This window comes from Zootoca vivipara, chromosome 10 (genome assembly GCF_963506605.1).
Source record: "Zootoca vivipara chromosome 10, rZooViv1.1, whole genome shotgun sequence".
In the NCBI taxonomy this organism is placed as follows: Eukaryota; Metazoa; Chordata; class Lepidosauria; order Squamata; family Lacertidae; genus Zootoca; species Zootoca vivipara.
This window is the reverse complement of record NC_083285.1, coordinates 69,629,006-69,652,481: the sequence shown is the minus strand read 5'-3', so window position 1 is coordinate 69,652,481 and position 23,476 is coordinate 69,629,006. Positions and strand designations below refer to the sequence as shown.

The following is a 23,476-nucleotide window of genomic DNA, read 5'->3' as shown; positions in this document are numbered from 1 at the left end:
AGGAGGAGGAGGAGGGCCCACAGGCTGAGGATTGGGCAGAGGAACTGGAGACGGTGCACCAGCAGCTCAGAGAACACTTGGAGAGGGCCAAGGAAGCGTACAAAAAGGGGGCAGATCGCCACAGGCGACAAGGGGAGGTCATCAGGGTGGGGGACAAGGTGTGGTTGTCCTCGGAGGGCCTTCCCACCAGAGGGAGGTGCAAAAAGCTGGCACCCAAAAGGCTGGGCCCCTTCACGGTCACGCAACAGGTAAACCCGGTGGCATACAGGCTGGCACTGCCAGAGGACATGAGGGTGCATCCAGTGTTTCATAGATCGCTGCTGTCGCCGTACAGGGAAAGCAGCAGGCTCCGAGACAGCGAACAAACCCCCGAGGGAGGGGGGGAGAGGGAAGGCAGGGAGCAACTCAATGAGGCCACGGCCATCCTGGATTCAAGGTGGGGGGTGGGGGGACTGGAGTACCTCATGGCATGGGAGGATGCTCCACCGTCCCAGAATGAATGGGTCCCAGCCACTCAGATACAGGAGGAATTCTTGGTGGAAGAATTTCACGCCCTCTTTCCCCACAGACCCAAGCCCTGGCACATGGAAAGGGAGGGGGAGGAGGAGGAGGCACGGGAGAGCAGCTCACCATGGCGCTGGGAAGCGGAGTTTGAGGAACCAGAGGATGAGGTATGGGTGTCACCGAGATCCACCCAGTCTGAGGAAGGAGCAGATTGGCAGAACGTTTTTACCCCCACCAGCTCTGACGCCACGGACTTTTTGGGATTCCCGTCCGCCCAGGCGGAAGGGGGGGGCTCGCAGGACTGGGGGGAGGTATTCACACCAACGGGCTCGGAGAGCACTGAGTTCTTAGGCTTCCAGTCGTCACCGACACATGGGGGGGGCCTGGGGAGGGGTGAAGGAGAGCTTGGGAGGGGGGTGGATGTGAGGGACAGGGGATATCGCGAAGTCCCTCCCCTCCTGAGTTCAAGCCCGTCCCCGAGCAAAGGGGAAAGCAGGGAGAGTTCCGATTCCAGTGGGGAAGCAGGAAGTCGTGTCCGAGGCTCAGGCAAGGTAGAGGAGCCAGGGTCCCAGGTGGGACAGGAAGGGGCAAGCAAGGGGGGAAGACCCATCCCTCCAACTCCAGAATTACGCAGGAAGAGGAGGGGCAAGAGGATGGGTCTGCCAAAGCTTTTGTGTTGGAGAAAGACGCGCCAAAAGCCATTAGGAGGTTCTGAAACCGACTGACAACATCGCTCCGTGTAAATAGCAATGACTTGAGCACTGTAAATACGCAGCACCAATAAAAGAATAAAATGCAGAGCTGCGTAGCGTCGTTACTCTGAAGTAGTCCACTCAGGCCACTGTGACAGTATCTTACATCTAAAATTATACTCCCTATTGTGAGACATTGCCTTCAATATTTCATTACTGTTCAGTTTTACATATAAACACAAGAACTTCACATACACATCATGCTTTTAAGACTGATTTCCTGCTGAGTTCATTGCTGTGAAGAAAAGAGTGGATTCTGAGAGGAACATGTCCCACATCCTATATAATAATGTCCAAGTTGTCCCTGCGTCCAGTTGTCCCGTGTGTCCCTGGGGTACTGCGCATGTACCCCAGGGATACAGGGATTGGACCAGAGACTTGGAACGCAGGCGCGCGCTCTCTCCCCCCAACCCTTCTGCCTACCGTTTGCGGTCGCCAACCACTCGCTTCTAAGCAGCAGTGCGAGAAGGAGGAGGCTGCGGGATAGACCCGTGCGCTTCTCTCTCTCTCTCTCTCGCGCACACACACACACACAAACCGCCCGCCCGTCGCCACAGCAAACCATCTCAGGCAGTCACTGGAGGGAAACGCAGCCGCAACTTTCCCCTCTCACGGCTGCTGCTTTTTCCCTTCGCGCGCGCTCGCGCTCTCTCTCTCTTACACACACACGCACACACACAGCTGAGCAGGACACGCTCCTGGCCCGCCACGGCCCACCCACCCCCCGTCCCGACACAGCCGTCTCTAATACCGCGCAGGGAGGAGGGAAAGGGAAACTACAACGCCCACAAAGCCGAGCGAGCGAACGAGAGCCTCGATTCCTCCGTCCAGACAGGCCGCGTTTGAGGGGAAATTAAAGCATTTGGGGCGAAGGGGAGAGAAAGCCGTCTGCGTCTGCCCCTCTCTCGGCTGTGCTTTTATTTTATTTTTATTTTTTATGGAGGCTTTTATTGGGTGTTGCTTAGGGAAACGGGATCCACAGCAACCTTTTGATAAGAGGCTGGAGCCGGAGTGGCTTGACCACCACATCTCTCTCCACACACATACCGCACACACACACAACCCCCCCACCCTTCCCACCCCCAATACATTCAGTCCTCCCTATTCCACAGTGACCCTGAGTGCAAACTTGCCACCAGCCTGGCTGCAATGCGCACTTAGCTCGCGCAGGCGGCACATCCCAGAAAAGCCCCGCTCACTTCTCTCTCTCTCTCTCTCTCTCTCTCTCACACACACACACACACACACACACACACACACAAACCGCCCACCCGCCGCCACAGCAAACCACCCAGGTGGAGCCTGGGGTCTTCCACGCACATCCCCGCTGGTGGAGGCGACGCCTGCGCCGTCCCAGGGCTTCCCCTCTGTTCCCGCCCAGCTAGCGCCCGTTTACTAAACGGGCTGAATTCCACTAGTTCCATATATCTAAATGGGTTCTCCCCTGTGAGAGTCCCAAGATGTTTCTTAAACACTCCATTATAACAAAAGCACTTTCTGCAAATCTTTCCATTTAAACTGCTTCTCCTCTTGAGTTGTTGATGGGTTTGTACGGTTAAACTATAAAAGTTCTTCCTGCTCAAGAGTCTGTTGATATAGGACTTCCACTAGGACTGACCCTCTATCTACTTTCCTGACATTTGTATGGTTTGTCTCTTGTGTTAGTTTCTTGACTTAAATCAAGGGCTCCCCTCTGACTGAAGTTCCTTCCACATGCCATACATTTATATGGTTTCTTTCCCGTGTGTCTGCTGATGTTTTCTAAGATTTCCACTGTGACTGAAACTCTTTCCACACTCCATACATTTATATGGTTTTTCTCCTGTGTGAGTCCGTTGATGTTGTCTAAGGTTTCCATTATCACTAAAACTCTTTCCACACTCCATACATTTATATGGTTTCTCTCCTGTGTGAGTCCGTTGGTGTCTTCTAAGGGACTCATTGAAACTGAAGCTCTTTTCGCACTCCATGCATTTATATGGTTCCTCCCCTGTGTGAATCTGTAGATGTCTATTGAGTTGTCTACTGTGACTGAAGTTCTTTCCACACTCCATGCATTTATATGGTTTCTCCCCTGTATGAGTCCGTAGATGTCTATTGAGGTGTCCACTGTAACTGAAACTCTTTCCACACTCCATACATTTATATGGTTTCTCTCCTGTGTGAGTCCGTTGATGTTTTCTAAGGTTTGTATTACCACTAAAACTCTTTCCACACTCCATACATTTATATGGTTTTTCACCCGTGTGAGTCCGTTGATGGCTTCTAAGGTTTGAATTTAAACTGAAGCTCTTCCCACACTCCATGCATTTAAATGGTTTCTCTCCTGTATGAGTCTGAAGATGTCCTCTAAGTTGTCCACTCTGACTGAAGCTCTTCCCACACTCCATACATTTATACGGTTTCTCTCCTGTGTGAGTCTGTAGATGTATATTGAGGTGACCACTGTGACTGAAACTCTTTCCACACTCCATACATTTATATGGTTTCTCTCCTGTGTGAGTCCGTTGATGGCTTCTAAGCTTTGCATTTAAGCTGAAGCTTTTTCCGCACTCCATGCATTTAAAAGGTTTCTCCCCTGTGTGAATCTGTAGGTGTATATTGAGTTGTCCACTCTGACAGAAGCCCTTTCCACACTCCATGCATTTAAATGGTTTCTCTCCTGTGTGAGTCCGTTGATGTGTTTTAAGTCTTGCATTGAAACGGAAGCTTTTTCCACACTCCATGCATTCATATGGTTTTTCTCCCGTGTGAGTTCGCTGGTGTAATTTAAGGTCTCCACTCTGACTGAAGCTTTTTTCGCACTCCATGCATTTAAATGGTTTTTCGCCCGTGTGAGTCTGTAGATGAATACTGAGTTGTCCAGTCCAACTGAAGCTCTTTCCACACTCCATGCATTTATATGGTTTTTCTCCTGTGTGAGTCCGTTGATGTTGTCTAAGGTTTCCATTATCACTAAAACTCTTTCCACACTCCATACATTTATATGGTTTCTCTCCTGTGTGAGTCCGTTGGTGTCTTCTAAGGTTTCCATTATCACTAAAACTCTTTCCACACTCCATACATTTAAATGGTTTCTCTCCTGTGTGAATCTGTAGGTGTATATTTAGTTGTCCACTCTGACAGAAGCTCTTTCCACACTCCATGCACTTAAATGGTTTCTCTCCTGTGTGAGTCCGTTGATGTGTTTTAAGTCTTGCATTGAAACGGAAGCTTTTTCCACACTCCATGCAATCATATGGTTTTTCTCCCATGTGAGTTCGCTGGTGTAATTTAAGGTTTCCACTCTGACTGAAGCTTTTTTCGCACTCCATGCATTTAAAAGGTTTCTCCCCTGTGTGAACCCGTTGATGTCTTCTAAGCTTTCCATTCTCACTAAAGCACTTTCCGCACTTGATACATTTAAAAGGTTTCTCTCCTGTGTGAGTCCGTTGATGTTGTCTAAGGCGTCCACTATCACTAAAACTCTTTCCACACTCCATACATTTATTTAGTTTTTCACTTGTGTGAGTCCGCTGATGTTTATTGAGGTTTCCCCTCTGATTGAAGCTCTTTCCAGACTCCTTGCATTGGAATCCTTTCTTGCCCATGTGAGTCCCCTGATGTGTTCTAAGTGTTCCACTATCAGTGAAACTCTTTCCATTCTCCATACCTTTAAACGGTTTCTCCCTTTTTGAGATAGTTGATGTGAGCTATGTGTGCTCATTCAGTGAAGCATATTCCACTTTTCACACATTATAACGTTTTTTTCTAGTGAAATGAAAGTTTCTCCCTCCCCCGAAATTCTGACTTCTCTTCTCCATCACTTTCCTCAGAATGGGCTGAGAAGAAGTCCTGTTTGGGTTTCAAGGAAGAGAACAAAGAAAAAAAGAACACATCAAGCACCATTAGCAACCTCTCTTATTGCGATGTCTCCTACATTCTCCACCCATGTTCCCAGATTTTAGGAAATGAAGATGCAATGTCATCAAATGATAGTAATGCACCAGCAACCTTTCATAGTCCTCAATCATCGTTAATAAAGCAGCATGATCTGGGAATACAGCCTTTTCAAATCTATTCTTTCCTCACAGGAAAGGCAGCTGCTCTCTGTCCATCAACAGGTCCTCTCTTTCTCCACTTCATCATTCCTTTGAACATTTCCCATCCTCTGCATCATAATCCTCCATTCACCCCCGTTTCCCCCTCTAGATTTTCATGAATCCCCTGCACAGTCCCATTGGCCTCAGGAGGTCCATGTGGACCATTCTGTGAGACCCAGGTCTACGTCTTTTCCAGGGACTGTGGTCTACATGCCTCACATTGCATGGAAAGGCCAGGAGAAGCGGAAGGAAAGCAGCTGGCACATGGGAATCCCAGATGGAAACACCCACTCCCATTGTTCTTTATAATGATGAAGTGCTGACCTCGTGCCCCTCTTCTGACCTCGTGCCCCTCTTCTGACGCAGGACTATCCTAATCTGGCACTGAAAAAGCTTGATATTAAAGGCAAATGGATAACTGTACTTAAGGGAAACTTCAACCTTGAACATGTAGTATTGATTCATTAATGGCCAGAAGTTGTGTTATTTCTGGGGACATGAATTTATTCCTGATCCATCTTAAATATCATAATTATAGGATGTCTTGGGGTGTTAGGGGAGTAGTAGTACCTTTGGTGGCCGACATGTTGGGGGGGGGGGTCCCACCCTGCACTGAGTGCTCACCTGTGTCAGTATGCAACAGGGGCCGTGATCCAAGCAACGGCTTCAACTGGCCGGCTAAACCAGGTGAGGATAGCTGATGGGTCTCAAATCCTTGGTGGGTTGGGGAATTCTGCTGCAGGTGAAGGCAGGCCCTGGTGGATGGAGAGGATGAGAACAATAGTGAATCCCTCAGTCAAGAAGGCAGATTCTGTCCATGTTGCAGAGGAAAGTGAAGGGAAGATGGGGCTCGTCAATTGGGGAAGGGACCCCATTGAGAAGGAAAACTCGGATCCTAAACCTTCGCTGCCTCGTGGGTTATCCTCAGGAGAAGAAAAGGCTCTGGAGGAGAACCTCTCTAAGACCGTTGGATGATGTCCAGCAACTCCTGCAGCCAAACTGATGCCAAATATACTGACCTGCGTCTCCAAAGAATAAGAGGAACAGAAATGCTTTTGAGGTGCAACTTCTATATCAATCCTGAGAGTCTTTCCACGGACTCTGCACCCCTGTTTCTTATGACAGGTGTACATTATCCTCATCCTCAATGAACCAGGCAGTGGAAAAGACACTTAAAGATGGAAGCCTGAGAGAGAGGGAAAGGCTTCTGGCTGCTTCCTGGGTGGGAGTGTGGAAACAAAGAGCCGCTTCCGGGAAGCTTCCCCTCCCCTCTTCCTCTTGGGATTTCCTCTCCTCTCCAGGGGGACCAATGGTTGGTGTTGAATAGTGGCTAAGAAGGATGAAGACACAGCTCTCAAAACAGCCAGCTCTTTATTCTAGCTCTGAGTCCAGACTGAACAGTAGCTTAGCCCAGTTTTTCCCAACCTTGTGCCTGCAGCTGTTTTCGGACTACAATTCCCATCATTCCTGACCAAGGTCTTGCTAGCTAGGGATGATGGGAGTTGTAGTCCAAAAACAGCTGGAGGCACAAGGTTGGGAAACACTGGTTAGCCGACTGTCTTATATAGTATTCAGTAATTTGCAACAGTAACAAACTCCCCCTAGCTACCCAATCCGTGAACAGCACTCTCAATCCATCATTTGCATGTTGTGGACCTGAGTGAGAACTGCAGCCACGTTGCCCAGAACAAGTACTGCAGTTAACTTAATGCATAAGGGATGTTCCCCCCCCACTTCTTCGCCCTCCGCTCTCTTTCCCTGTGTCTCCCCTCCGCACCCCTTGTCTCTCCATCCGGAGCCCCCCCCCCAAGACGAGTAGAGAAGGGACGAGGGGGGGGTCTCTATCCAGGCGTCCCCCGCTCCCGTTAACCCTTTCCTGGCCCGCCTTTCTCAATGCAGAGACCAGAGGGTCTCAGGGATCCCTGCGTGGGGGAAACGGGGCAAGGGGGGTCCTCGTGGGGACCCCCTGGGTGGGCGCCCCATGTCCCCCCCCCCCGCCAAGGCGCCTAAGGGACCAAGGAAAGCCCCCTTCGCAGCACGCGTGCAGGGATCGACACCATGCGGACGGGAACCACGAATGGCGCTTTGGGGAGCTGGCGGGGGTCTCTGGGTCCTTTCTCTCCCCCCCCCCCGCGGCCCCTTTACCTCTTCGTCCTCGCTCCCGATTCTCTTTCCCACGGGGGGGGGCGTTTCCCCTGCCGCCCCTCCTCCCCTTTCCGAAAGCGCGCGCCCTTAGAGCTACGGCGCAAAAGAGCAATCCGGTGTAGAAGCTCCACTTCCGGGAGAAGCAGGCAGTTTGGGACGGGGCTCTCCTCCCCCCCCCCCATTCCCGGAACAGAAGCCGGATGGCGAGGAGGAGGAGCAACATATTGGGGAGGGGATTTGGGGTTGTAGGGGCGGAGTGAGACAAGGATGTTCCAGGAGGGGAGGGGAGGAATTTAGTGGGGGGCGGAGAGGAAGGTTTCCCCCCTCCCCTCTTCCTTCTGGGGATCAGGAGAGCGAGGGAGGGGCTGATCCCAGCAATCCAACTGCAAAGTGCCCCCCCCCCCACAATGGTTACATTGCAAAATCCTTCCTTCCCCCACTCCACGCCATGACCTCAGAATGCTCCATCCATGTTTTAGGTCTTGGTGCTCTTAACACCAGGAATGGGGGGCAGAATTGTACCTCACTGATGGTGCCGTGGGCACTGAAGGCTGACAACTCAAGCAGGAGGCATAATGGGGGGGGGGCACACTCATAGGAGGAATGGATTCCATTACAAGGCATGGTGAATAATTTTGGCAAATTCAAACGCAAATACGTACGGTGGAGCGATGAACCCCAAATGACTGAGAACTCCCTGCAAACAGCCCCACTCTCCCAGGGCTCGTAGGACCTGGACCTAACCAACCAGATCTTTCGAAGTGTGACAAAACACCCTGGATGTTGGGAGCAGTTTCCATACGCCGACTCCTGGGTAGCGGTCCTGAGAGAGAGCCCTACATGGCTACAGAAGTTCAAAGGAAAGTATTGTACCTCGTTGATGGTGCCGTGGGCACTGAAGGAGGCAGAAGTAATCAAAGCCCAAAAGAAAGAGCACTTTTCCAGAGGAGAGGTGAAAAAGAAAGAACCAGCCTGGCCCCCAACCGCTCCCATATCAGCCTTTTATTGGCCAGACCTAGAGTTTGGATTTTGGATTTGATATCCTGCTTTATCACTACCTGAAGGAGTCTCAAAGCGGCTAACATTCTCCTTTCCCTTCCTCCCCCACAACAAACACTCTGTGAGGTGAGTGAGGCTGAGAGACTTCAGAGAAGTGTGACTAGACCAAGGTCACCAAGCAGCTGCATGTGGAAGAGTGGAGACTCGAACCTGATTCCCCAGATTACGAGTCTAGTCTACTGCTCTTAACCACTACACCACACTGGCTAGTTAGAACTGGATATGGAACAACTGATTGGTTCAAAATTGGGAAAGGAGTACGACAAGGTTGTATATTGTCTCCCTGCTTATTTAACTTATATGCAGAATTCATCATGCGAAAGGCTGGACTAGATGAATCCCAAGCCGGAATTAAGATTGCCGGAAGAAATATCAACAACCTCAGATATGCAGATGACACAACCTTGATGGCAGAAAGCGAGGAGGAATTAAAGAACCTTTTAATGAGGGTGAAAGAGGAGAGCGCAAAATATGGTCTGAAGCTCAACATCAAAAAAACCAAGATCATGGCCACCGGTCCCATCACCTCCTGGCAAATAGAAGGGGAAGAAATGGAGGCAGTGAGAGATTTTACTTTCTTGGGCTCCTTGATCACTGCAGATGGTGACAGCAGTCACGAAATTAAAAGACGCCTGCTTCTTGGGAGAAAAGCAATGACAAACCTAGACAGCATCTTAAAAAGCAGAGACATCACTTTGCCTACAAAGGTCCGTATAGTTAAAGCTATGGTTTTCCCAGTAGTGATGTATGGAAGTGAGAGCTGGACCATAAAGAAGGCTGATCGTCGAAGAATTGATGCTTTTGAATTATGGTGCTGGAGGAGACTCTTGAGAGTCCCATGGACTGCTAGAAGATCAAACCTATCCATTCTTAAGGAAATCAGCCCTGAGTGCTCCCTGGAAGGACAGATCGTGAAGCTGAGGCTCCAATACCTTGGCCACCTCATGAGAAGAGAAGAATCCTTGGAAAAGACCCTGATGTTGGGAAGATTGAGGGCACTAGGAGAAGGGGACGACAGAGGACAAGATGGTTGGACAGTGTTCTCGAAGCTACGAACATGAGTTTGACCAAACTGCGGGAGGCAGTGCAAGACAGGAGTGCCTGGCGTGCTCTGGTCCATGGGGTCACGAAGAGTCGGACACGACTAAACGACTAAACAACAACACACTGGCTAGACCTAGAGTTAGGAGTTTTGATAGCCTTTGGGGGCATACAACACCCGGGATCCAAGCCTTCTTCCCTTGTCATTTCCCCAGCTGGTGCCTCCCCACCCCCTTCCACCCTGCCAGTCAATGACAGCAGCAGCAACAACAACAATAAAATCAGTACAATAACAATATGCACTGTGGTCCTCTAGCTGGAAGAATAAAAACCTCTGGGACAATGGGAAAGTACTATCACCCCCAAACCCCAGAATAAGCAGCAGCTCTGGGGCTGCCCCATGGGGTTCATGAGTGAAGATGGACCCCCCCCCGGAGACTTCCCTGGTACCTGCAGCCCCTCCTTCCCCCTCTTGCAATTAGGCTTAGGGGCGGGGAATCTCCCATTAAATTACAGAATTTAAAGTTTTCTTCAGAATATGTAGGAGGCAGGGATAAGTTCTAGTGAAGAAGCAGTGTTTGGAGATCATGTGGTGGGGGGAGGGGGGACAGAGTTTGGTGGAAAAACCAGTCACACACACACACACACACACACACACACACACACACACACACACATCTTGCATGCTTGAGTACAGCAACTCCAGGGCATGAACTAAGTATCAGCGGGGAAGGGGCCACGTGCAGAGCAATTCCCATGCAGAGGTCAAAACAACAACAACAACAACAACAACAACAACAACACACACACACACACACACACACACACACACACACACACACACACTGGAAGCAGGACTTCTTCAGTTATAGTTTACTGAGGGTTCAAAGCATACAGTTCTCAGTGGGTCCCCAGTGAGGCACAAAATCCAGTTTTGGCAGTAAAAAAATACACCCACAGTATATCTAGGTCAGGCACACAAACCGGCAGAAGGGAGCAAGGGAGGAAAGAGGCTGGAACGACACAGGGCAATGGAGGTGTGTGTTTCGCTTCCTGTCGTCTGGGAGGGAAGTCAGCAACTGGGCATGTGCAGGGGCTTCACGAAGCAAAGTTTTCTGCCGGCTGCTTCCAGGTACATCCTAGAAACACACACTGTGATTCGTGGTTTATTGCCATATCAATTGTTTTTCAAAGGTTATCGTGATGTGGTCTAGAAACCGGTATGGACGAGCTATTAATATATGGCCCAGCCCTAATCCTCACTCCCCACCAGCAATTCAGATTTTCCCTCTCTATCAAAAGGTATCTTACATCTAAAATTATACTCCCTATTGTGAGACATTGCCTTCAATATTTCATTACTGTTCAGTTTTACATATAAACACAAGAACTTCACATACACATCATGCTTTTAAGACTGATTTCCTGCTGAGTTCATTGCTGTGAAGAAAAGAGTGGATTCTGAGAGGAACATGTCCCACATCCTATATAATAATGTCCAAGTTGTCCCTGCGTCCAGTTGTCCCGTGTGTCCCTGGGGTACTGCGCATGTACCCCAGGGATACATGGATTGGACCAGAGACTTGGAACGCAGGCGCGCGCTCTCTCCCCCCAACCCTTCTGCCTACCGTTTGCGGTCGCCAACCACTCGCTTCTAAGCAGCAGTGCGAGAAGGAGGAGGCTGCGGGATAGACCCGTGCGCTTCTCTCTCTCTCTCTCTCGCGCACACACACACACACAAACCGCCCGCCCGTCGCCACAGCAAACCATCTCAGGCAGTCACTGGAGGGAAACGCAGCCGCAACTTTCCCCTCTCACGGCTGCTGCTTTTTCCCTTCGCGCGCGCTCGCGCTCTCTCTCTCTTACACACACACACGCACACACACAGCTGAGCAGGACACGCTCCTGGCCCGCCACGGCCCACCCACCCCCCGTCCCGACACAGCCGTCTCTAATACCGCGCAGGGAGGAGGGAAAGGGAAACTACAACGCCCACAAAGCCGAGCGAGCGAACGAGAGCCTCGATTCCTCCGTCCAGACAGGCCGCGTTTGAGGGGAAATTAAAGCATTTGGGGCGAAGGGGAGAGAAAGCCGTCTGCGTCTGCCCCTCTCTCGGCTGTGCTTTTATTTTATTTTTACACATCATGCTTTGAAGACTGATTTCCTGCTGAGTTCATTGCTGTGAAGAAAAGAAGGGATTCTGAGAGGAACATGTCCCACATTCCATACATCTAAATGGGTTCTCCCCTGTGAGAGTCCCAAGATGTTTCTTAAACACTCCATTATAACAAAAGCACTTTCTGCAAATCTTTCCATTTAAACTGCTTCTCCTCTTGAGTTGTTGATGGGTTTGTACGGTTAAACTATTAAAGTTCTTCGTGCTCATGAGTCTGTTGATACAGGACTTCCACTAGGACTGACCCTCTATCTACTTTCCTGACATTTACATGGTTTGTCTCTTGTGTAAGTTTCTTGACTTAAATCAAGGGCTCCCCTCTGACTGAAGTTCCTTCCACATGCCATACATTTATATGGTTTCTTCCCTGTGTGTCTGCTGATGTCTTCTAAGATTCTAAGGGACTCATTTAAACTGAAGCTCTTTCCGCACTCCATGCATTTAAATGGTTTCTCCCTTGTGTAAGTCTGTAGATGTTTACTAAGGTGTCCACTCTGACAGAAGCTCTTTCAACACTCCATACATTTATATGGTTTCTCTCCTGTGTGAGTCCGTTGATGTCTTCTAAGGGACTCATTGAAACTGAAGCTCTTTCCACACTCCATGCATTTAAATGGCTTCTCCCCTGTGTGAATCTGTAGATGTCTATTGAGTTGTCTACTCCTACTGAAGTTCTTTCCACACTCCATGCATTTATATGGTTTCTCTCCTGTGTGAGTCCGTTGATGTTTTCCAAAGTTTCCATTATCACTAAAACTCTTTCCACACTCCATACATTTATATGGTTTCTCTCCTGTGTGAGTCCGTTGGTGTCTTCTAAGGGACTCATTGAAACTGAAGCTCTTTCCACACTCTATGCATTTAAATGGCTTCTCCCCTGTGTGAATCTGTAGATGTCTATTGAGTTGTCTACTCCTACTGAAGTTCTTTCCACACTCCATGCATTTATATGGTTTCTCTCCTGTGTGAGTCCGTTGATGTTTTCCAAAGTTTCCATTATCACTAAAGCTCTTTCCACACTCCATACATTTATATGGTTTTTCACCCGTGTGAGTCCGTTGATGGCTTCTAAGGTTTGCATTTAAACTGAAGCTCTTTCCACACTCCATGCATTTAAATGGCTTCTCCCCTGTGTGAGTCTCTAGATGTATGTTGAATTGTCCACTGTGACTGAAACTCTTTCCACACTCCATACATTTATATGGTTTCTCTCCTGTGTGATTCCGTTGGTGTCTTCTAAGGGACGCATTTAAATTGAAGCTCTTTCCGCACTCCATGCATTTATATGGTTTTTCTCCCGTGTGAGTCTGTAGATGACTATTGAGGTGTCCACTCCAACTGAAGCTCTTTCCACACTCCATGCATTTAAAAGGTTTCTCCCCTGTGTGAACCCGTTGGTGTCTTCTAAGGTTTCCATTATCACTAAAACTCTTTCCGCACTCCATACATTCATATGGTTTCTCTCCTGTGTGAATCCGTTGGTGTCTTCTAAGGTTTCCATTATCACTAAAATGCTTTCCACACTCCATACATTCATATGGTTTCTCTCCTGTGTGAGTCCGTTGATGTTGTCTAAGGCTTCCACTATTACTAAAGCTCTTTCCACACTCCATACATTTATATAGTTTCTCTCCTGTGTGAGTCCGCTGATGTATATTGAGGTTTCCCCTCTTTCCAGACTCCTTGCATTGGAATCTTTTCTTGCCCATGTGAGTACCTTGATGTGCTCTAAGTGTTCCACTATCAGTTAAACTCTTTCCATTCTCCATAGCTTTAAACGGTTTCTCCCCTTTTTGAGATGTGAGCTATGTGTGCTCATTCAGTGAAGCATATTCCACATTTCACACATTATAATGGTTTTTTCTAGTGAAATGAAAGTTGCTCCCTCCCCTGAAATTCTGACTTGTCTTCTCCATCGCTTTCCTCAGAATGGGCTGAGAAGAAGTCCTGTTTGGGTTTCAAGGAAGAGAACAAAGAAAAAAAGAACACATCAAGCACCATTAGCAACCTCTCTTATTGCGATGTCTCCTACATTCTCCACCCATGTTCCCAGATTTTTAGGAAATGAAGATGCAATGTCATCAAATGATAGTAATGCATCAGCAACCTTTCATAGTCCTCAATCATCGTTAATAAAGCAGCATGATCTTGGAATACAGCCTTTTCAAATCTATTCTTTCCTCACAGGAAAGGCAGCTGCTCTCTGTCCATCAACAGGTCCTCTCTTTCTCCGTTTCATCATTCCTTTGAACATTTCCCATCCTCTGCATCATAATCCTCCATCCACCCCCGTTTCCACCTCTAAATCTTCATGAATCACCTGCACAGTCCCATTGGCCTCAGGAGGTCCATGTGGACCATTCTGTGAGACCCAGGTCTACGTCTTTTCCAGGGACTGTGGTCTGGGTCAGTCAGAGGACTAGAGACAAGGCTTGGCGCTTGGGGTCAGCTGAATGGGTGCTCAGGGAAGCTCCTGTTCTTCGAGATGGACCTCCGTCTACATGCCTCTCATTGCATGGAGAGAGTAGGAGAAGCAGAAGGAGCAGTAGTTGGAGCATGGGAATCCCAGATGGAAACACCCACCCCCATTGTTCTTTATAATAATGATGTGCTGCCTGACCTTGTGCCCCTCTTCTGACACAGGACTATCCTAATCTGGCACTGAAAAAGCTGGATATCAAAGGCAAATGGATAACTGTACTTAAGGGAAACTTCAACCTTGAACATGTAGTATTGATTCATTAATGGCCAGAAGTTGTGTTATTTCTGGGGACATGAATTTATTCCTGATCCATCTTAAATATCATAATTATAGGATGCCTTGGGGTGTTAGGGGAGCAGTAGTACCTTTGGTGGCCGACATGTTGGGGGGGGGGTCCCACCCTGCACTGAGCGCTCACCTGTGGCTTCCAGAAGCTGCCAGCATGCAACAGAGGCCAGGATCCAAGCAACGGCTTCAACCGGCCGGCTAAACCAGGTGAGGATAGCTGATGGGTCTCAAATCGTTGGTGGGTTGGGGAATTCTGCTGCAGGTGAAGGCAGGCCCTGGTGGATGGAGAGGATGAGAACAACCGTGAATCTCACAGTCAGGAAGCAGATTCTGTCCATGTTGCAGAGGAAAGTGAAAGGAAGATGGGGCTCGTCAACCGGGGAAGGGACCCCATTGAGAAGGAAAACTCGGATCCTAAACCTCCGCTGCCTCGTGGGTTATCCTCAGGAGAAGAAAAGGCTCTGGAGGAGAACCTCTCTAAGACCGTTGGATGGTGTCCTGCACACCTCCTTCCAGCAACTCCTGCAGCCAAACTGGTGCCAAATATACTGCTCTGCTTTCCTTGGGACCATATCAGCCAGGCTGAGAAGGGGGTCTTGTTCTCTAGGCAGCCCAGGACCCCCAACCCCACTGCCCAGGCTTCCATTGCTGCTAACACAGCAGTTTCGTATGAAGAGATGAGCTCAGACCTGTCTATCAAAGTCTGTCCGATGTTGAATAAGGAAAACAGAAGTGATATTTTCATCATACGTCACTGTCAAAGTATTCCAAATATTTGTCTTTTGAAGGAAAGACCACCAAGCATCCTATGGCCCCTTCAAAGCTAATGAAAGTATTGTGCCTGGAACTTTTGTGGGCTGCAGGACCAGGAAAGCTTCTGCCACCATTATCCTTCCAATTGGGATTCAGGCCTCATCCTGGAACTGAAACTGTGGATGATTCCCAGATCTTCCTCTCTTTTAAATTGGAACCAGTGAAGGCAGTGAATGCCTTGTTCGCATTTCCAGAGGTGGTTGGAGGATGGATGGCGGCTAACAGATTTAGGTTGAACCCTGACAAGACAGAAGTAACCTTTTGGGGGGACAGAGGGCGGGCAGGTGGGGGACTCCCTGGTCCTGATGGGTTAACTGTGCCCCTAAAGGACCAGGTACTCAGCCTGGAGGTCATTTTGGACTCACAGCTGTCCATGGAGACGCAGGTCAGTTCTGGGTCCAGGGCAGCTGTCTGGTACACAGGCTGAGACCCTACCAGCCTGCAGACTCTCTCCCCCCCCCCCCCGAGTGGTGCATGCTCTGGTTATCTCCTGCTCAGAGTATTGTCATGTGCTCAACATGGGGCTACCTTTGAAGGTGACTCAAAACCTCCAAATAATACAGAATGTGGACCTAGGAGCAGCCGCCGGGACCACATATCACTGGTCCTAAAGGATCTTCCCTGGCTCTCAGCGCATTTCTGAGCTTAATTCAAACTCTTGGTGCTGACCTTTAAAGTGTCATGGTTGCATTTTTTCAGGCATAGAAAAGTATTGGTCTCATGTAGAGAGATGATTCCTAGTCTATTGGTTCAAGAAGGTTCTGGTAGTTTTGCTCTGTGATTCAAAGTTGTATTCTCTAACTGGAACATTTTAGCTGATAAGGCAGTTTCCTTTCTGCTGAGAGCAGGTGGTGGGATAAGTGGTTATGAGGTTAAGAATAATAATATTAATAAATTTTAATTGGTACCCCACCCTCCCTGGCCAGAACTGGTTTCAGGGCAGTTGACACTGGCTACAAAGAATAAGAGGAAGAGAAATGCTTTCGAGGTGCAACTTCTATATCAATCCTGAGAGTCTTTCCACGGACTCTGCATCCCTGTTTCTTATGACAGGTGTACATTATCCTCATCCTCAATGAACCCGGCAGTGGGAAAGACACTTAAAGATGGAAACCTGAGAGAGAGGGAAAGGTTTCCGGCTGCTTCCTGGGTGGGATTGCGGAAACAAAGAGCCGCTTCCGGGAAGCTTCCCCTCCCCTCTTCCTCTTGGGATTTCCTCTCCTCTCCAGGGGGACCAATGGTTGGTGTTGAATAGTGGCTAAGAAGGATGAAGACACAGCTCTCAAAACAACCAGTTCTTTATTCTAGCTCTGAGTCCAGGCTGAACAGTAGCTTAGCCAACTGGTTTATATAGTATTCTGTAACTTGCAACAGTAACAAACTTCCCCTAGCTACCCAATCCGTGAACAGAACTCTCAATCCTTCATTTGCATGTTGTGTACATGAGTGAGAATTGCAGTTAACTTAATACATAACAGTTGGACTTGGAAGAACCTAGGAGTCTGGGCAGGGAAGGGGCTTCTGGAGTGGGAAGAGGATGGAGCATGAAGGAAGGAAGGGGTGGGGGGGCTGACCCCCCCTTTCCAGGGATCCCTCTCTGGTTACCTTGACGGGGAGGCGGATTCCTGGGTGGGAAGGAGAAACCAAGAGGACGGTCGTTCCGGAGCTTCCCCTCGGGCACCACGATGGGGACGTCTCCCTAAAATCTGGTCTTCCGATCTCCCCCCCCCCCACCCATGTTTTCCTTCCCTGCCCCAGGGATGCTCCCCGCCTCACTTCCTCAACCTCCCCTCTCTTTCCCTGTGTCTCCCCTCCGCACCCCTTGTCTCTCCATCCGGAGCCCCCCCCCCAAGACGAGTAGAGAAGGGACGAGGGGGGTCTCCATCCAGGCGTCCCCCGCTCTCGTTAACCCTTTCCTGGCCCGCCTTTCTCCATGCAGAGACCACAGGGTCTCAGGGATTCTTGTGTGGGGGAAACGGGGCAAGGGGGGTCCTCGTGGGGACCCCCTGGGTGGGCGCCCCATGTCCCCCCCCTGCCAAGGCGCCTAAGGGGCCAAGGAAAGCCCCCTTCGCAGCACGCGTGCAGGAATCGACAACATGCAGACGGGAACCACGAATGGAGCTCTGGGGAGCTGGCGGGGGTCTCTGGGTCCTTCCCCCCCCCCCCGCGGCCCCTTTACCTCTTTTCCCTCGTTCCCGATTCTCTTTCCCACGGGGGGGGGGATTTCCCCTGCGTGTACCTCCTCCCCTTTCCGAAAGCGCGCGCCCCTAGAGCTACGGCGCAGAGCAGCAATCCGGTGTAGAAGCTCCACTTCCGGGAGAAGAAGGCAGTTTGGGAGGGGGCTCTCCCCCCACCCCATTCCCGGAACAGAAGCTGGATGGCGAGGAGGAGGAGCAACATATTGGGGAGGGGATTTGGGGTTGAGGGGCGGAGGGAGGGAAAGATGTGCCGGGAGGAGTGGGGAGGAATTTAGTGGGGGGAGAGGAAGGTTTTTTCCCTCCCCTCTTCCTTCTGGGGATCAGGAGAACGAGGGAGGGGCTGATCCCAGCAATCCAACTGCAAAGTGCCCCCCCCCCACACACAATGGTTACGTTGCAAAATCCTTCCTTCCCCCACTCCACGCCATGACCTCAGAATGCTCCATCCATGTTTTAGGTCTTGGTGCTGTTAACACCAGGAAGGGGGGGGGGCAGTATTATACCTCGCTGATGGTGCCGTGGGCACTGAAGGAGGCAGAAGTAATCAAAGCCCAAAAGAAAGAGCACTTTCCAGAGGAGAGATGAAAACGAAAGAACCAGCCTGGCCCCCAACGGCTCCCATATCAGCCTTTTATTGGCCAGACCTAGAGTTTGGATTTTAAATTTGATATCCCGCTCTATCACTACCTGAAGGAGTCTCAAAGCGGCTAACATTCTCCTTTCCCTTCCTCCCCCACAACAAACACTCTGTGAGGTGAGTGGGGCTGAGAGACTTCAGAGAAGTGTGACTAGACCAAGGTCACCCAGCAGCTGCATGTGGAGGAGCGGGGAAGCGAACCCGGTTCCCCAGATTACGAGTCTAGCCTACCGCTCTTAACCACTACACCACACTGGCGAGACCTAGAGCTAGGAGTTTGGATAGCCTTTCGGGGCATACAACACCCGGTATCCAAGCCTTCTTCCCTGGTCAGTTCCCCAACTGGTGCCTCCCCTCCCCCTTCCACCCTGCCAGTCAATGACAGCAGCAGCAGCAGCAGCAATAAAATTAGTACAATAACAATATGCACTGTGGTCCTCTAGCTGGAAGAATAACTCCTGGGACAATGGAAAAGTACTATCATCCCCAAACCCCAGAATAAGCAGCAGCTCTGGGGTGCCCCATGGGGTTCATGAGTGAAGATGCCCCGCCCCCAGGAGACTTCCCTGGTACCTGCAGCCCCTCCTTCTCCCTCTTGCAATTAGGCTTAGGGGCGGGGAATCTCCCATTAAATTACAGAATTTTATGTTTTCTTCAGAATGCGTAGGAGGCAGGGATAAGTTCTAGTGAAGAAGCAGTGTTTGGAGATCATGTGGTGGGGGGAGGGGGGACAGAGTTTGGTGGAAAAACCAGTCACACACACACACACACACACACACACACCCATCTTGCATGCTTGAGTACAGCAACTCCAGGGCATAAACTAAGTATCAGCGGGGAAGGGGCCACATGCAGAGCAATTCCCATGCAGAGGTCAAAACAACAACAACAACAACAACAACACACACAGGCAGCAGGACTTCTTCAGTAATAGTTTACTGAGGGCTCAAAGCATACAGTTCTCATTGCGTCCCCAGTGAGGCACAAAGCTTAGCTCCTGAGAGCAAATCTAGTTTCAGCAGTAAAAAAAATACACCCACAGTACATCTAAGTCAGGCACACAAACCGGCAGAAGGGAGCAAGGAAGAAAGAGGCTGGAACGACACAGGGCAATGGAGGTGTGTGTTTCGCTTCCTGTCGTCTGGGAGGGAAGTCAGCAACTGGGCATCTTCAGGGGCTTCACGAAGCAAAGTTTTCTGCCGGCTGCTTCCAGGCACATCCCAGAAACACACGCTGTGATTCGTGGTTTATTGCCATATCAATTGTTTTTCAAAGGTTATCGCGATGTGGTCTAGAAACCGGTATGGACGAGCTATTAATATATCGCCCAGCCCTAATCCTCACTCCCCACCAGCAATTCAGATTTTCCCTCTCTATCAAAAGGTATCTTGCATCTAAAATTATACTCCCTATTGTGAGACATTGCCTTAAATATTTCATTACTGTTGTTTTACATATAAACACAAGAACTTCACATATACATCATGCTTTGAAGACTGATTTCCTCCTGAGTTTATTGCTGTGAAGAAAAGAGTGGACCCTGAGAGGAACATGTCCCACATTCCATACATCTAAATGGGTTCTCCCCTGTGAGAGTCCCAAGATGTTTCTTAAACACTCCATTATAACAAAAGCACTTTCTGCAAATCTTTCCATTTAAACTGCTTCTACTCTTCAGTTGTTGATGGGTTTGTATGGTTAAACTATTAAAGTTCTTCCTGCTCATGAGTCTGTTGATACAGGACTTCCACTAGGACTGACCCTCTATCTACTTTCTTGACATTTACATGGTTTGTCTCTTGTGCAAGTTTTTTGACTTAAATCAAGGGCTCCCCTCTGACTGAAGTTCCTTCCACATGCCATACATTTATATGGTTTCTTCCCTGTGTCTGCTGATGTTTTCTAAGATTTCCACTGTGACTGAAACTCTTTCCACACCCCATACATTTATATGGTTTCTCTCCTGTGTGAGTCCGTTGATGTTGTCTAAGGTTTCCATTATCACTAAAACTCTTTCCACACTCCATACATTTATATGGTTTCTCTCCTATGTGAGTCCGTTGGTGTCTTCTAAGGGACTCATTGAAACTGAAGCTCTTTCCACACTCCATGCATTTAAATGGCTTCTCCCCTGTGTGAATCTGTAGATGTCTATTGAGTTGTCTACTCCTACTGAATTTCTTTCCACACTCCATGCATTTATATGGTTTCTCTCCTGTGTGAGTCTGTAAATGTCTATTGAGGTGTCCACTGTACCTGAAACTCTTTCCACACTCCATACATTTATATGGTTTCTCTCCTGTGTGAGTCCGTTGATGTTTTCCAAAGTTTCCATTATCACTAAAACTCTTTCCACACTCCATACATTTATATGGTTTTTCACCCGTGTGAGTCCGTTGATGGCTTCTAAGGTTTGCATTTAAACTGAAGCTCTTTCCACACTCCATGCATTTAAATGGCTTCTCCCCTGTGTGAGTCTCTAGATGTATGTTGAATTGTCCACTGTGACTGAAACTCTTTCCACACTCCATACATTTATATGGTTTCTCTCCTGTGTGATTCCGTTGGTGTCTTCTAAGGCACGCATTTAAACTGAAGCTCTTTCCACACTCCATGCATTTAAATGGTTTCTCCCCTGTGTGAATCTGTAGATGTATATTGAGTTGTACCCTCTTACTGAAGTTCTTTCCACACTCCATACATTTATATGGTTTTTCACCCGTGTGAGTCCGTTGATGGCTTCTAAGGTTTGCATTTAAACTGAAGCGCTTTCCACACTCCATGCACTTAAATGGTTTCTCTCCTGTGTGAGTCCGTTGATGTGTTTTAAGTCTTGCATTGATATGGAAGCTTTTTCCACACTCCATGCATTCATATGGTTTTTCTCCCATGTGAGTTTGCTGCTGTAATTTAAGGTCTCCACTCTGACTGAAGCTTTTTCCGTACTCCATACATTTAAATGGTTTTTCTCCCGTGTGAGTCTGTAGATGAATATGGAGTTGTCTACTCCAACTGAAGCTCTTTCCACACTCCATGCATTTAAAAGGTTTCTCCCCTGTGTGAACCCGTTGGTGTCTTCTAAGGTTTCCATTATCACTAAAACTCTTTCCGCACTCCATACATTCATATGGTTTCTCTCCTGTGTGAATCCGTTGGTGTCTTCTAAGGTTTGCATTTAAACTGAAGCTCTTTCCACACTCCATACATTCATATGGTTTCTCTCCTGTGTGAGTCCGTTGATGTTGTCTAAGGCTTCCACTATTACTAAAGCTCTTTCCACACTCCATACATTTATATGGTTTTTCACTTGTGTGAGTCCGCTGATGTTTATTGAAGTTTCCCCTCTGATTGAACCTCTTTCCAGACTCCTTGCATTGGAATCCTTTCTTCCCCATGTGATTCCCCTGATGTGTTCTAAGTGTTCCACTATCAGTAAAACTCTTTCCACTCTCCATACCTTTAAATGGTTTCTTTGCTCTTTGAGATAGTTGATGTGAGCTATGTGTGCTCATTCAGTGAGGCATATTCCACATTTCACACATTTTGATGTCTATTCCTAATGAAATGAAAGTTGCTCCCTCCCCCGAAATTCTGACTTGTCTTCTCCATCGCTTTCCTCAGAATGGGCTGAGAAGAAGTCCTGTTTGGGTTTCAAGGAAGAGAACAAAGAAAAAAAGAACACATCAAGCGCCATTAGCAACCTCTCTTATTGCGATGTCTCCTACATTCTCCACCCATGTTCCGAGATTTTAGGAAATGAAGATGCAATGTCATCAAATGATAGTAATGCATCAGCAACCTTTCATAGTCCTCAATCATCGTTAATAAAGCAGCATGATCTGGGAATACAGCCTTTTCAAATCAATTGTTTCCTCACAGGAAAGGCAGCTGCTCTCTGTCCATCAACAGGTCCTCTCTTTCTCCGCTTCATCATTCCTTTGGACATTTCCCATCCCATCCTCTGCATCATAATCCTCCATTCACCCCCGTTTCCACCTCTCAATCTTCATTAATCCCCTGCACAGTCCCATTGGCCTCAGGAGGTCCATGTGGACCATTCTGTGAGACCCAGGTCTACGTCTTTTCCAGGGACTGTGGTCTGGGTCAGTCAGAGGACTAGAGACAAGGCTTGGCGCTTGGGGTCAGCTGAATGGGTGCTCAGGGAAGCTCCTGTTCTTGGAGATGGACCTCCGTCTACATGCCTCTCATTGCATGGAGAGAGTAGGAGAAGCAGAAGGAGCAGAAGTTGGAGCATGGGAATCCCAGATGGAAACACCCACCCCCATTGTTCTTTATAATAATGATGTGCTGTCTGACCTTGTGCCCCTCTTCTGACACAGGACTATCCTAATCTGGCACTGAAAAAGCTGGATATCAAAGGCAAATGGATAACTGTACTTAAGGGAAACTTCAACCTTGAACATGTAGTATTTATTCATTAATGGCCAGAAGTTGTGTTATTTCTGGGGACATTAATTTATTCCTGATCCATCTTAAATATCATAATTATAGGATGCCTTGGGGTGTTAGGGGAGCAGAATTCCCTTTGGTGGCCGACATGTTTGGGGGGGGGGGTTCCCACCCTGCACTGAGCGCTCACCTGTGGCTTCCAGAAGCTGCCAGCATGCAACTGGGGCTGTGATCAAAGCAACGGCTTCAACTGGCTTCAATGGTAGGAGGCATAATGGGGGGGGGGGGCACACTCATAGGAGGAATGGACTCCATTACAAGGCATGGTGAATAATTTCTGGCAAATTCAAACGCAAATACAGTGGAGGGATGAACCCCAAATGACTGAGAACTCCCTGCAACTGAGAACTCCCGGGCTCAAAGGACCTGGACCTAACCAACCAGATCTTTCGAAGTGTGACAAAACACCCTGGATGTTGGGAGCAGTTTCCATACGCCGACTCCTGGGTAGCGGTCCTGAGAGAGAGCCCTACATGGCTACAGAAGTTCAAAGGAAAGTATGTTGATGGTGCCGTGGGCACTGAAGGAGGCAGAAGTAATCAAAGCCCAAAAGAAAGAGCACTTTCCCAGAGGAGAGGTGAAAAAGAAAGAACCAGCCTGGCCCCCAACGGCTCCCGTATCAGCCTTTTATTGGCCAGACCTAGAGTTTGGATTTTAGATTTGATATCCCGCTTTATCACTACCCGAAGGAGTCTCAAAGCGGCTAACATTCTCCTTTCCCTTCCTCCTCCACAACAAACACTCTGTGAGGTGAGTGAGCCTGAGAGACTTCAGAGAAGTCTGACTAGCCCAAGGTCACCCAGCAGCTGCATGTGGAGGAGCGGAGACG

At 48.8% G+C, this 23,476-nt stretch overlaps 3 protein-coding genes across 5 annotated transcripts in view; all 3 read right to left on the bottom strand.

The window, feature by feature from the left end:
* The window catches only part of LOC132592719 (zinc finger protein 420-like), a 37,735-nt gene extending 20,673 nt beyond the window's left edge, over positions 1 to 17,062 (bottom strand). The window contains exon 1 of the mRNA XM_060279303.1: positions 16,948 to 17,062. The gene's annotated coding sequence lies outside the window, so the exon portion shown is untranslated. The remainder of the gene's footprint in view (positions 1 to 16,947) is intronic.
* On the bottom strand, positions 1,952 to 17,554 carry LOC132592718 (gastrula zinc finger protein XlCGF57.1-like). Of its 3 annotated transcripts, XM_060279301.1 has the most exons (5): positions 17,522 to 17,554; positions 14,660 to 14,804; positions 12,276 to 13,706; position 11,860; positions 1,952 to 4,648 (listed from the first exon to the last, which is right to left on the bottom strand). In XM_060279301.1, the coding sequence occupies exons 3-5, from the start codon at positions 13,526 to 13,528 to the stop codon at positions 2,981 to 2,983; spliced, it is 2,922 nt and encodes a 973-aa protein (XP_060135284.1). In that variant the 5' UTR covers positions 13,529 to 13,706; positions 14,660 to 14,804; positions 17,522 to 17,554; the 3' UTR covers positions 1,952 to 2,980. The 3 variants fall into 3 exon arrangements, with proteins under 3 accessions (XP_060135284.1, XP_060135283.1, XP_060135282.1); XM_060279300.1 differs by lacking the exons at position 11,860; positions 12,276 to 13,706; positions 14,660 to 14,804; positions 17,522 to 17,554 and adding exons at positions 5,963 to 6,093; positions 7,484 to 7,614 and having other exon boundaries at positions 1,952 to 5,090; XM_060279299.1 differs by lacking the exons at position 11,860; positions 12,276 to 13,706; positions 14,660 to 14,804; positions 17,522 to 17,554 and adding an exon at positions 5,963 to 6,613 and having other exon boundaries at positions 1,952 to 5,090.
* A 1,717-nt stretch (positions 17,555 to 19,271) lies between these two features.
* Positions 19,272 to 22,393, bottom strand: LOC132592716 (zinc finger protein 420-like). Its single transcript, XM_060279296.1, has one exon. It carries the CDS (start codon positions 21,687 to 21,689, stop codon positions 19,995 to 19,997), a length of 1,695 nt encoding a protein of 564 aa, XP_060135279.1. The 5' UTR covers positions 21,690 to 22,393; the 3' UTR covers positions 19,272 to 19,994.
* Between the last annotated feature and the right edge of the window lie 1,083 nt (positions 22,394 to 23,476).

Excerpts from the sequence above, each read along its gene's own strand:
- LOC132592716 (XM_060279296.1), bottom strand. The coding sequence starts at position 21,689 with ATGAGCACACATAGCTCACATCAACTATCTCAAAGAGCAAAGAAACCA.
- LOC132592718 (XM_060279301.1), bottom strand. The coding sequence starts at position 13,528 with ATGGAGAATGGAAAGAGTTTAACTGATAGTGGAACACTTAGAGCACAT.